Source organism: Typopeltis vanoorti, chromosome 16, assembly GCF_054136105.1.
Source record: "Typopeltis vanoorti isolate ZY-2024b chromosome 16, IOZ_Tvanoo_1.0, whole genome shotgun sequence".
In the NCBI taxonomy this organism is placed as follows: Eukaryota; Metazoa; Arthropoda; class Arachnida; order Uropygi; family Thelyphonidae; genus Typopeltis; species Typopeltis vanoorti.
Window position 1 is genome coordinate 12,426,493 of NC_143564.1, and position 12,835 is coordinate 12,439,327.

Here is a 12,835-nt window from a genome sequence, read left to right on the forward strand (position 1 = left end):
AGAAATCTGCAATATTAAAAAGTTTGAGAAACATTAATATATATAATGAATGAAAGTGCAGATGGTATATAGCCTTGTCTTTCATCAGATTTTACACCAGACAGTCTTCTTGCACCTCCTTCAATTCTAAATGCTGACATACAACTGAAATAAGAACTATTGCTCTGTATGATAGTTCATTTACTCCATCTAATTTTAATACTTTGAACAGCTGAAATACAAGATGAAATACAATTTCTTGTTATATTGTATTTATTTTCTTTGAAATTTTTCTTTTTTTGGAATACAATACAGATACAAATTCTTGCTGCTCTCGAAACATGATTTCTTAAGCATTTATCTAAAAGTGAAAATCTGGTCCTGTCAATCTCAATTTGGTCTGAACCTGGCTTGTACTTTCCTAAGTTTCTCTTCTACAATGTTTCTTAGCTTCTCATCTATTATTTAATAAATCCTACTTGGAACACTCAGTAGAGAATTCCCCTTGTAATTTCTGTCTTCAGTTTAATTTCCCCCTTTTTTTAGATGGTTACTATGATATCTGTACCCCACTTATTTGCCATTTGTTCTTCTAACCATGTAATCTGTACGTAGTGTGGCCACTGGAAAATTTTATGTCATGTTTGATGAGATTGCAAGAAAAAAATACAGAAGTAAGCATTAAGATCAAGGTGGATTGATGCAGTTAAAAGTTCCTTAGAAGAATGAAGTTCCTGAAGTTATCATGAATAACAATGTAATTTGGAGGAAAATTGTGATAGAAAGGTGTATTAATGTAACCTTAACCATATAGTATTATCTTGTTATCCTATGACACTACTGCCTCTAATAGTTGAAAATAAATCATCTCTCCTAAAAAAAGACTTTTAAGGATCCAATGCACTAAGTTTGTCTTTTGCTCATATCCAACTGTAGTTTAGAATATACCAAGGAAAATCCTACTCGATTATTCTACAAACTATCCACAGTATGCCTCCTCTGATCTTTCAGCAAGTTCCAAAGGTGTGGAAGGAAGGGAAGATTGTAAAATTTCATAAAGGATGTGACAGAATTCAAGCATCAAGTTTTAGGCCAATCTGTGTGTCAGTTGTTGTGGTTAAAGTGTTGGAAAGGCTGGTGAGAATCAGGATCCAGAATTGGGTTTACTTATTACAGTAAAGTGACAGTAGCATTGGACATGAGAGATGGATGCACAGTAGTATACTTAGACTTTGCAAAGACTTTTGATAGATTACCGCATGACAAGTTGATAGTCAAACTAAAGCGAATAAGGTTGGATAATTAGACTAGTGCATTGAATTGGAGATTGGATATCTGATGGGTATCAACAAGTTGTGTATGGGGGAGCAATATCCCAGAAGAGGAAAGTCACTGGTGGCATGCCTCAGGGATCTGTTTTAGGGCCATTGCTGTTTAACCTGTATGTTAATGATATTCAGGAGACTTTGAGTGGGGATATTTGGTTGTTTGCAGATGATATAAAGTTCCAAAGAACTATGAAAAGTAGAGCAGATGTTGTGGCCTTACAAAAAGAATGGATTGAATGAATGGGTAGGGGAGTGGGATACCACTTCAGTGTTGTGAAATGTAGGTTTTTTAAAATTTAAAAACAAAGATGGGATGTAGAATTTACTTTTGGTGGCAACATGTTGTTGGAGGTGGAGGAAATAAGAGATCCCTGAGGCAACCACTAGTGACTTTCCTCTTGGTGAATAAGGATCTAAAATTTAGAGGACATATTGCCAAAATTGTGAGGACAACACATTGAATTCTGGTTCCATAGTATAAGGCGCTGATTATGCCACATATGGACTACTATGCACAGATTTGATCACCTAGTTTTCAAAAGGATGGAGAGGATCTGGAGGTGATTGACCAAAATAATATCTGATTTCTGGAAGGTTGAATATGAAGAAAGATTGAAATGATGCAATTTGCAAAGTCTAGTGGATAAGAATAAGAGGGATGATATGATAGAGACATACAGGTTGGTAAGGGGTTGTTATAGGGTTAATATTGAAGAGTTTTTTTCATAAAATGGTGGGAGACTGGGGAAGAACAAGATGTCATCCCTAGAAGCTGTATAAGGAGAGTGTGAACAAGGGAGTGAGAAGCAGTTTTTTTTTTTTTTTTTTGCATGTAGAGTTCTGAATGATTGAATACATTGCCTGAGAGAGTGGTATCTGCAGAATTTGAATGTGTTTAAGGCATGGTATGATGAGCTGTGTGTATGACAAAAGGGACCTCCTAGATAAGTCGCAGACTCATCTAGGAGGTCCCTCGGGTTATTATCCTAAAATGATTATTATTATTATCCCAAGACTACAAGGAGTCTTGGGATAATAATAATAAAATTTGGATATTGATTTTATACTGTAATGTTACTTAAACCCAACAGAATAGATAAAAAAAATGCTATTCAAATGATCTGGCATGAACCATCTAAAATATCTTGATTGACCGTTTTACAAACCTTGAAAGTTTTGAAGAAAATCAGAAATGAAAAATAGAGTAACAGTACATCCCACAAGAAAGCAGCTCATTTTTGTCCTTTCAAATAGGACTATAGACCAGAAAAATTCAGTTTCTTGAAAACGGTGTTCTTTACATAAATCCTGGGTCGAAATTTTTTCTTTATTACATATAAAGCTGGCCTGATGAAAAATTTAGTACAGGCTATAATAATAATAATAATAATTCATACAAGCTTTCTGGTTCTTTGCCAAGATTGATTCAGGGAAGATAAGGTAGATCTGTTGACATCGGTCTCTTCCTCCAACTGTCATTTAGATGATCAAGGAAAATTTTACTCTGCTATTCTACAAATCACCTGCAGTGTGCCTCCTCTGATCTTTTAGCAGAAGGACATCAGAAAATATAATTAATAGTCTTGATACTAATAATTCCTCTATCTCATGTGGTATCCCATTCAGTTGTATTACGAGTTTGTGCTAAAGATTTTTATTTTTATCTTGCACACAAGAAGTGCGAGAACCTATAGTACATCAGTGCCATGTGTGAGGTGCAGATATGGATTGAGAAAGAAGAAATCTATTGACATTACTCTTAAAGAGCTGGAAGTTGAAGTTGTTGGAAAACACATATGTGCAAGCCTGTTCCAGAGAACAGTGGTAGATGAAATGAATGAGGTAAGGGAGAAGCAGGTTTGATGTGTTTGTGGTTTTACTGAAAAGGGGATGTTGGGCATCTCCAGCTCTCATTTTAACAGGCCCAGTAGCAAGTGGAGGAATGATGTTCATGTTTGCTGATTCTATGAAACATTGACCATGGAAGTACCTGCAGAAGAACCATACAGAATCAAAACATCTACATCTGTGTGATAGAGGTTGAAATGAACCTGTGTGGGAAGAATCATCTATGAGCTGAATTCCTTTCCTCTGGATAGCATCAAGAAATTTTGAGATATAGGGTTAGTAGCTGAGCAGGTGTAAAATAGCTTCTTGAGCTGAAAAGAATGCCTAGTGTTTAGAAGCTGAGGAAGCTACTGGTGTGATGTGTTTGTAACAGGAGTGGCTGGAGGTAAATGCCAGTCCACAGAGAGATAGTTCATCCTCTCTGGTGATGAGCATATTACTGAGGATGAGGGAAGGTGAGATCCCTTTTTCAAGAAAAAAGGAAGGACTGTGTTTTGGTGTCATTGAAGGTGACCAGGTTGTCCTTTCTCCACTGGAGGATGGTGTGAAGATCAGTGTTTTAAGGCCTGGTTGCAAATGATCTTGATGTAAGGGATGTCTGGAAACTACTTGGTGTGTCAAAGGAGCAGAATGAAGGGCAAGTGCTATTGTTGGCAGAGCTATGGATAGGATTTGTAGAGATCGCCCATGGAATTCAGCTCGTGGTTGCTGATTAACTGGTGAGATTCTAGGTGGTGAAGAAGTTGATGGTTAATAACTTTCTCCATTATTTTGGAGCAGATTGAGGTGATGGCAGTTGTTCAGTAAAGATGGGATAGGTGCCAGTTGAGTATAGAAGATTGAAGAAATGATAGAGGACAGATATTAGCTCTGAAACACATCATTTAGAGATGCTAATGGGACCAAACAACTTGTAGTATTCAGGTTGTCTATGTCTTTTCTGTCAAACGACCACAGGAGGCATACAGTGCTCTGTTGCTGTCATGAAAGGAGCTAATTAGCCTTCATCATCTGTGCAGGAGTTAGAAGAAAAGAGTAATGCCAGGAGGTGAGGATTTTCTTTGGGTGCTGTAACAGTGTTGCCATCTGAATAGAAGAGAGTTGAAGCACAGGTGAATGGGGGGGGGGAATTCTCTCTCTCTCTCTCTCTTGTTCTTTCTGAGCGGATTTTTAGATTTTTCTCTGGTTGTCCATTACATATCGTGATGGATTCCTTCTCATTTGATTTTTTTGTCATTGCTGTAGTACTCCAGAGCTCTGTTCTTTTATCTAATCTCCTAAATCTCAATGATCTTCTCTCATTAAAGTCCAATTCTAATTGTAGTTTTGCTGATGGCAGTATGCCCCATTCCTGTAGATCTTGCTATTGTTTTCTTAATATTAACTGATCTCATGATTTTAAATTTCTATTTTTTATTTTTATTTCTTATTTTTTATATTAGTGAAAGTCAGAAACTATCATTATGTTTCAGTGCGCATAAGTTTTCTTGTTTGTAAGAAAGTTTTTTAATAAGAATCTAATATAAAAATCAGATATTATACTACCTTTATATTATTTTATTCCTCAGATTGCTGCAGATGGCTTACATTCTGGAGAAACTATGAGTGTTCTTATAGATCATTTGATACCTGGAGAATTGTATTCATTTTTATTTTATGTTGTCAGTCATAATGTCAGAAGTGAAGGAATTGGCTTACAAACTCGTACAAGTAAGATTTTTTTTTGGTGATTTTTGGCTAACTCATATTACTGTAATTAAAATACATTGACATTTCATTGTATTGCTGTAGAAAAACATTAATTTTTAAAATACTTTTTTGTAAACTACTTTAATTAATAAGATATTCAGGCTTTGTTTTTTGGTGTGTTACCTTTTGATAGTTATTGATAATCTCCATATTAGAAGTAGATGTAAGAGTTAAATACAATATCCATCAAAATCTAACCATTTCAATTTGTTAGTTGAGTAATGGAAGGGCTGGTTGACTTTTTAGTCCATTTTAGGGGTTGAAGGTCAAATAATTGAGAGAACACTATGTTTGAATGCATGTAGGTTGTGTGTGTGTGTATATATATATATATATATATATATAATTATTTCTTGGGCATCTGTAGTCAGACTCATTGTGGGACATTGATTGCAAAACATTGATTAAGCCGGGAGACCCGATTTAATCAATGTTCACCCAATACTTGTTGTATCTTTTGAACTTATTCACCAAAATAGCACTCTCACCTCTGGCACCCGTTCCAACATACAAGCAGAAAATCTAGTCAGAATAGAATGGGATAATCTGGGATAATCCCTTGTTTTCTGTCTTCCTACCATGTATTAAAAAGTTTCAGTCTCAATCCTATAATAACTTATGTGCTTCTATCATGTTCCTTCTTTTTCACCTATCAGCTAGTTTTTGAAACCCACAGACCTTCATTATATTCTGAAGGTTTGTAAAGCTTAATAACTTTAAAAAGCAAACACGCTTAATCTTGATTTCTCCAGTCCCACTCTCCTAACAGTGAAATCATCCTCCTGGATGATTTTAACGTTCATAACACCAGTTGGCTTTCCTCTTCCAGTTATACAGTGCAGGCAGAGATGCTGAAACATTTGCCATCACTAATGACCTTACACAGATTGTTCAAAAACTGACCAGAATGCCAGATAATCCAAACCACTCCCCAAATACCATAAGATCCCTTCCTTACTAATGACCCCTCCAAATATACAGTGAATGTAATGAGCCTCCTGGGTAATTCTGATCACAATCTAGTGCTCATCTCCTCCCCCATGCAACAGTGCTTATATAGTCACTCCCACACAAGAGTAGTTGAGCATTATAACAGTAACAAATAGGACAGTCTCTGAGACTACAATGCTTCATTCCCATGGTTGGACTATTGTTTCCGGTCTTCCAGTCTAAACATACATTCCCCACACTACTCAGAACTGCCGTCCTCCTAACTAAACCCTGGTTCTCCAAAAGATGTGCCAAAGCTGTGCAAATGAAAAATCAGCATACCACAAGTAGCTCAAATGAAGAACCCCATTCTCCTTCAATGCCTATACTGAAGCCCGAAACAGATGCAAGAAAATTATCAATACTTCTAAAACAGAATTTGAAAGGGCAAAAAGCAGGAAGCTTGCAGCCTTTGCAAATGGCAGCCATGCCTTTTGGTCTTTTGCCAAGGCAATTGGCTGTAACTTTTGTCCTACACTATTCCCACCTCTATCATACCCAGGTGGCTCAATTGCAACATCACCCATAGAAAAAACTAACCATACAATGCCACCTTGTATCCTTTTGCCAAAACGATATCATAAACCTGTCTAAATTAGACACAAAAAAGTCTCCTGGCTCTGATGGCATTCCTCCAGTTGTTGTGAGGGTCTGTGCACCAGAACTGACTCCTATCCTATGCCATCTGTACACACTCTCTTGCTCCACTAGATATCCCAAAGCCTGGAAACATTCAACTCATTCCTAAAAAGGGTGACAAATCACTGACATCTCACTCACTTCCATCTTATCTAAAGTGATGGAGAAAACCATCAACTCTCAACTCCTAATCTACCTTGAAGGTACCCGGCCATTAAGTGACCACCAGTACAGATTCTGTCGAAGCCGATCAACAGGAGATCTGCTCTCATACATCACTCATCGCTGGACAAATTCCATGGAGAATTTCGGTGAATCCCAAATAGTTGCACTTGATATCTCTAAAGCCTTGGACCGAGTATACTAAGCAAACTCCCATCATTTGGACTGTCTCGGGACTTCTGCAGATGGATTGCCAGCTTCCTGTCTGGACGCACACTATGTGTGATGGTAGGCGGCTCCCTATCCTCTCGCCATCCAACTAATTCTTGGGTCCCACAAGGTTCAGTTCTCTCACTGACCCTCTTCCTTCTATATATCAATGACCTACTTCTAACCTAATACACAGTTTTGCAGATGATAGCACATTACACTCCTCCCTTCCATTTGACAAACCCTACTCTACACAACTCACTTCAACCCACAGAGCATCAACCACCACTGCCCTTAATTCCGACCTCCAAGCCATTCTCCAATGGGGCGCAGATTACCTTGTCAACTTCAATGCTAGTAAAACCCAGTTGTGTCTTATTTCTCGCAAAAAAGAACCATTTTCCCACAGCATTGTTTTTGATAACATTCAAATTCCCAGACAAGATGAGATTTCTCTTCTTGGAATTACCCTGACATCAAGCCTCTCCTGGCATAAACACATCCCAACCATTGCATCATCAGCTTCCAAAAAACTTGGCTTTCTCTTTCACTCAAGATGCTACTCCACCTCTAAACAGCTGTTAACATTATACAAATCACAAATCTGCTCAGCTATCAAATACTGCTCTCACATGTGGAGTGGAGCTCCTAAAAGCCCCCCCCCCCCCCCAAATGCTTGACTCAATACAGAGGAGAGCAGTTAGACTGATAAATGACTCATCTCTCACCAACTCGCTCCCCCCACTTTCACATAGACTTTCGTTCTCTGCAATTTGTATATTCTACAAATATTCCCCCACTCAGCACTAAGCCCAGAGACATTGTGGGGAATTTTGGCGCCTATGGCCAAGAAAGGAAATTGTGCCGTTCTAAAAAAAAAACTTTAAAAATCTCAGTTTTTGCGCCTATGTAAAATTAGTGCCTATGGCCGGAGCCACATTGGCCATAGCCTCACTACGCCTCTGACTAAGCCCATTGGAACACATACAACTGCTGCCCAACATCCTTTCACAGTACACCTTGAAACCCACAGAACAAGTTTCTTGTCCTCCTCCTTCATCCATGCTACTGCAGTATTGTGGAACAGTTTTCCCCCCCCCCCCTTCTAAGAATTATAAACACATTAACAGTCTTCTCCCCTGATGTATTTCCCAAAGAATACAACATACAGACATTTTAAATCAAATGTGAACAAGTTTCTCCTTTCCCAGCCAACCTCTTTTATATGGGCCCAACGTTTAAAAAAAAAAAAAAATCACAACTAAACCGGACTAAAATTATGCCAAAGTTATATGGCTAATAATATATCTAAACTTAACTTTTTTCTCTCTCTCATAATGGATCATATTATGAAGGAAAGCGGCATTAAACCAGTATCAATATCCCTAATGTTAATCTCAGATCTTTATCAGCTAACGCCTTTTTATTCCCGTATACGGGGAGTAGGCGAGGCCATTTAGCCCTATCTAACTTTTGGAGACTGAGTGGGCAGTTCAATCTCCACTGGTACCAATCAGAGATAGATGGCCCAAGGCTATCACTAATTAAGTGGTACACAGTGAAGAGAGATGGCTCAAATGTGCCGCCATCTTGTGGTCCCTAACCCTAACACAATGTATTTAATGTCTGAAATAATGTGGGTTCTACAGTCGATTTTCTTGAGTTTACGGGACGAAAAACCCGAGTTTCCGGGAAGATCTTTATGTAGATCATTTTATATTCTTAAATATCTCCAGTATGTCTGCAGAATTCCTGAACTAAATTGCATAACGGCTACAATATTTCTGGCATGAGAATGGGCAATAAAAAGAGAAGGATCATGAAAATAGGCAGGAACATTGAAAACTTCAGCTGTTTTCTAAATGGAGGATATATCTCTCATCTTCCTTTCCCTCTTTTACTTTGCAGTGTCGAGAGTTTATTAATATTCGTACCTCAAACCCTTCACAGGATAAGGTTTTGCGGGATGAAAAACTCCAGGATAAACTGGGGGAAAAACCCTACTGTCCATTCCCAAGACCGACTAACTTGGCTATGGCTGAGGAAGATCCTTCAGCCCCTCACGTCACCGACGGGAATCGAACATAGGACACTCCTTCCCCAGGCATATGGTTGCAAAGCGCACAGCCACTAGGCTAACTGTGCGGACAGTGGAGGATATATAGAACAAGTAAAATATTTCAGACATTTAGGCACTTTTAGTGAAGACTACAAATTAAATGTGGAAACAGACAACAGTATTGCAAAGCTGCTATGGTGGAGTCAACTAAATTTATATGGAATAAGAAATAAATTAGTTGAAACACTAAATTTGCTACATACAAGACAGTGTTCAAAATTAATTTTAACTCATGAACCTGGATTATCAGTAAAACAGTTGAATTAATAACTGTAACTAGAAGCCACACAAGAGGCGAAAAATTCTGAGAGAAATTACGAAAATTGTTAGCATTCGGGAATGCATAGACAGAACTAATCCCACTTGGTATTATCAATTAAATGAGAAAGAAAAGGTTTTAAAATTAACAGGTTTTGATGCCAAGATATCAGGAAAAACATCCAGAGGAAGATGAAGATTGAAATGAACTTCTTCTTTCACTACGCGTTATTCCTGCTTCCTATGCAGGGTCCACTTGTTACTTAGATGCGACTTTTGTTAGTACCACTCCCAACCGACCTGCTGCTGGGGGGGGGGGGGGATATATTTTTGACTGTAGTTGCCATAATGAAAAGATGAATAATGTAAAAGGCAATATCTCTATACCATACATAAGCTCTGTTTCTCCGAAATTAGCCAAGGTTCTTAAAAAATACAACATAAGAACTTTATTTACTCCTCTTCCAAAAATCAGTTCTCTAGTAAGCCATCCAAAACATAGCCATCATAATCTTAAATATCCTGGTGTTTATCAGATCTGGTGTGACTGTGGCATTCCTTACTTTGCCCAAACAGATTGGAAAAAAAGATTATAGAATCTAAGGAAATCATCCTCAACCCTATACATCTAAACAACAACCTAAGCTACAACCTTTCAGACTGTCATTCTGCTGTGATCAAATACTGGCACTCATAAGATGCTATATGCATGCACACGCCTAACAATGTAGCCAATGATTGAACAGCTTTGAATACGTTGACTTGAACGTTTTAACGTTAAATATATATATTTACTTTATGTGATGTTTACAGTTTTTTCCTCCATGTTTAATGGTTATTTCTTTTATAATATGTTGTACACCTGACGAAGGCTGTTAAAAAAGCTGAAACTAGTTGTGTAGTTCTAATGAACTGTTTTTTTCCATTTCTCTTGGTTTAAGTCATTCAATTCTTTTAAAAAAAATGTGTGTGTGTGTGTGTGTGTGTGTGTGTGTGTGTGTGTGTGTGTGTGTGTGTGTGTGTGTGTGTGTGCATATTAATTGGGACCAGAGGCCACCAGAACCTTTCACCTTTGGAAACATTGTGCTAAATGGAGAAAATGCTGAAAACAGTATTTTGAATGAATTGTGGTATTTATTCTAACTATCCTTTGTGATAGTTAGAGATACTTATTACTATACTACCAAAGGACCTCAAGTTTTCTGCAGTGGAGGTGCTATCCACACTGTCAGAAGGCTAATTGTTATATTAGTAGAATCTGTTTGGAATGAACTTTACCTTTTGAATAATGTAGAAATTATTCTTTATAATATATATATATATATATATATATATATATATCATCATCATCAGTGGTCCTAGCAGGCACTTAGCACCCACGACCTTCTAACTATACTTACTTCTCAACTGTTACTCGAGGATAAGGTGGTTAGCCCCATATATGTGTGTGTGTGTATATATATATATATAGAGAGAGAGAGAGAGTATCAGAGAAGTGCTTGTGTGGTGGAACAATACAGAATATGGCAATGACAGTGAAGAAGGCTGAAAATGTAGGAGACAATGGTAATGGTTGGGATGAATGACCTGATAGGTAGTGTGAATCATGTAGCGCAAGATTTGAAGTTGATGTTAGAGATAGTGCTGCAGAAATGTATCCAAGGAAAGATAGTGAGCATGTTGCCCTGGTATGACAATGAGGAGTGGAGGAGAAGAGCAATAATTACGAATGAGATGATAGCGAGAATGTGTAGGAAAAGAGGTCTGGAATATGTGGATGTATGGAGTACGTTTGAGGACAGAAGAGAGCTGTAAGCAAGAGATAGATTGAAATAGAAAGAAATGCAAAAGGGTGCAGGCATTTAGAGAGAATGTTGTTTTATGGGTAAGTGAGTGTATCAGGGCAAGGAAACTAGAATGAGGGCATACTATATTACAGGGCTAGGTGAAGTATGAGAGGAGTAATAATGGCTATAAGAATACTGGCAATGCACTAGTTTTTTGTATACATATGCTAGGAGCATTAGAAATAAAAGGAACAAGTTTGTGGCATAGATTGACTCTGCCTTTCCAAAGATTGGTTAACTGGGGAGGATGTTCTGGCAGGGATAGAAATCACAGCATATAGCATGTTTCGGCAGCACAAGGAGGATAAATGTTGTGTTGGAGTGTTATTCATTATAAGAAATGAATTGTGCCATCTCAGTGTGGAGAATCATATTGGAGATAACACTAATGGCTTTGAAAGTATATGGCATGAGATAAACATTTATATGACAAGATATTTATTGGGATGTTGCCATAGACCAGGGAATATGACTGGTGATAAGAGGAAATGTTTAGGCAAATTTGTTTGGCAAGTGCAAAGCAAGCAATCATTATAGCAATATAAACTGGTCAGAGACTACAGCATGCAGTAATAAGGAAACTGAAATTTTGAATTTTTTGAGAGACAACTATCTTGGGTAGCATATAATGGATAGAACACCAGAATCAAGTTTTTCATTAGAGGATCTGATTTAGCATCAGAGGATCTGATTGTGACGGAAACGACATATTTGTTGCTTGTTGGTGAGAATGACTAGTCCAGACTTAAGGGATGAATAGGCAAATTGCTGGAAGAGGGGACATTAGCTTATGGTAGATACTTAAGACAAAAATTGTTGACAGATTGTATACCTCGAGTGAAGAAAATAAACCAAGTTGGAGTCAAATGGATGACAAAAGAAATAAAAGGGGAATTGCAGAAGAAAAAGAGATTAGGGAAGGCATATAAAGAGAATATAAGGTGTGACACCTTTTCACTACTACTTGTATATGGGAAATATATGACTTCTGTATTATTTCAACCTTTGAAGTTGTTGTCTAAGTCTCAGCTCTGGCAGGGTTCTAAGGAAGTGCAAAGAGGGTAAGATAGTTCCATTGCATAAAGAAAGTTTCAAGACACAGGTAGCAAACTACAGGCCAATTAATACTTCAGGAGTGGTGGTAGTTAAAGTATTGGAAAAGTTTGTTAAAGGTAAAATCCAGCACTGGGGGCATACTCTGTGGGGACATCATGGCATTGTAAAAGGTAGTTCCTGCCTTAGTAATTTTCTCCCATTTTATAATAGAGTGACAGAATTATATAAAGGAAATGCTGCACCATGATACTGCTGGACTTTGCAAAACCATTTCAGCAAACACTGCATCGGATACTATTAAAAAGTTGGAACAAATGTGAATGGATATGAAGCTGGTAATGGATATAGGGGAATGGCTGACTGACAGACCTGTCAACTCCCTATATCCATGAGGGTGATTAGCCGAGTGTCTCAAGCTTCTATATAAGGGCCACTACTCTTTAATTTCTACATTAAAGATATGGGGAGAGATTTAAGGGGGATATTCATTTGTATGGGGTGCTTAAGGGTCAAAGCTGTATAATTGAGAGGAGACCTCCACATAGCCTTTAAAGGAATGCGGAGAACCGACCAGGGCTTCTGACCTAATGTCCAATCCTCACCTTCTCGTGGTGCACTCTGTTGGGTATCTACCTGGATACTGAACGAAC

The 12,835-nt window shown here is 37.8% G+C and overlaps 1 protein-coding gene across 1 annotated transcript in view; it reads left to right on the top strand.

Moving 5' to 3' along the window:
* The window catches only part of LOC150097850 (tyrosine-protein phosphatase 10D-like), a 501,687-nt gene that overhangs the window by 248,595 nt on the left and 240,257 nt on the right, over positions 1–12,835 (top strand). Inside the window, exon 14 of the mRNA XM_090406609.1 lies at positions 4,724–4,865. Within this exon, the coding sequence (XP_090262735.1) occupies positions 4,724–4,865 (142 nt within the window). The remainder of the gene's footprint in view (positions 1–4,723; positions 4,866–12,835) is intronic.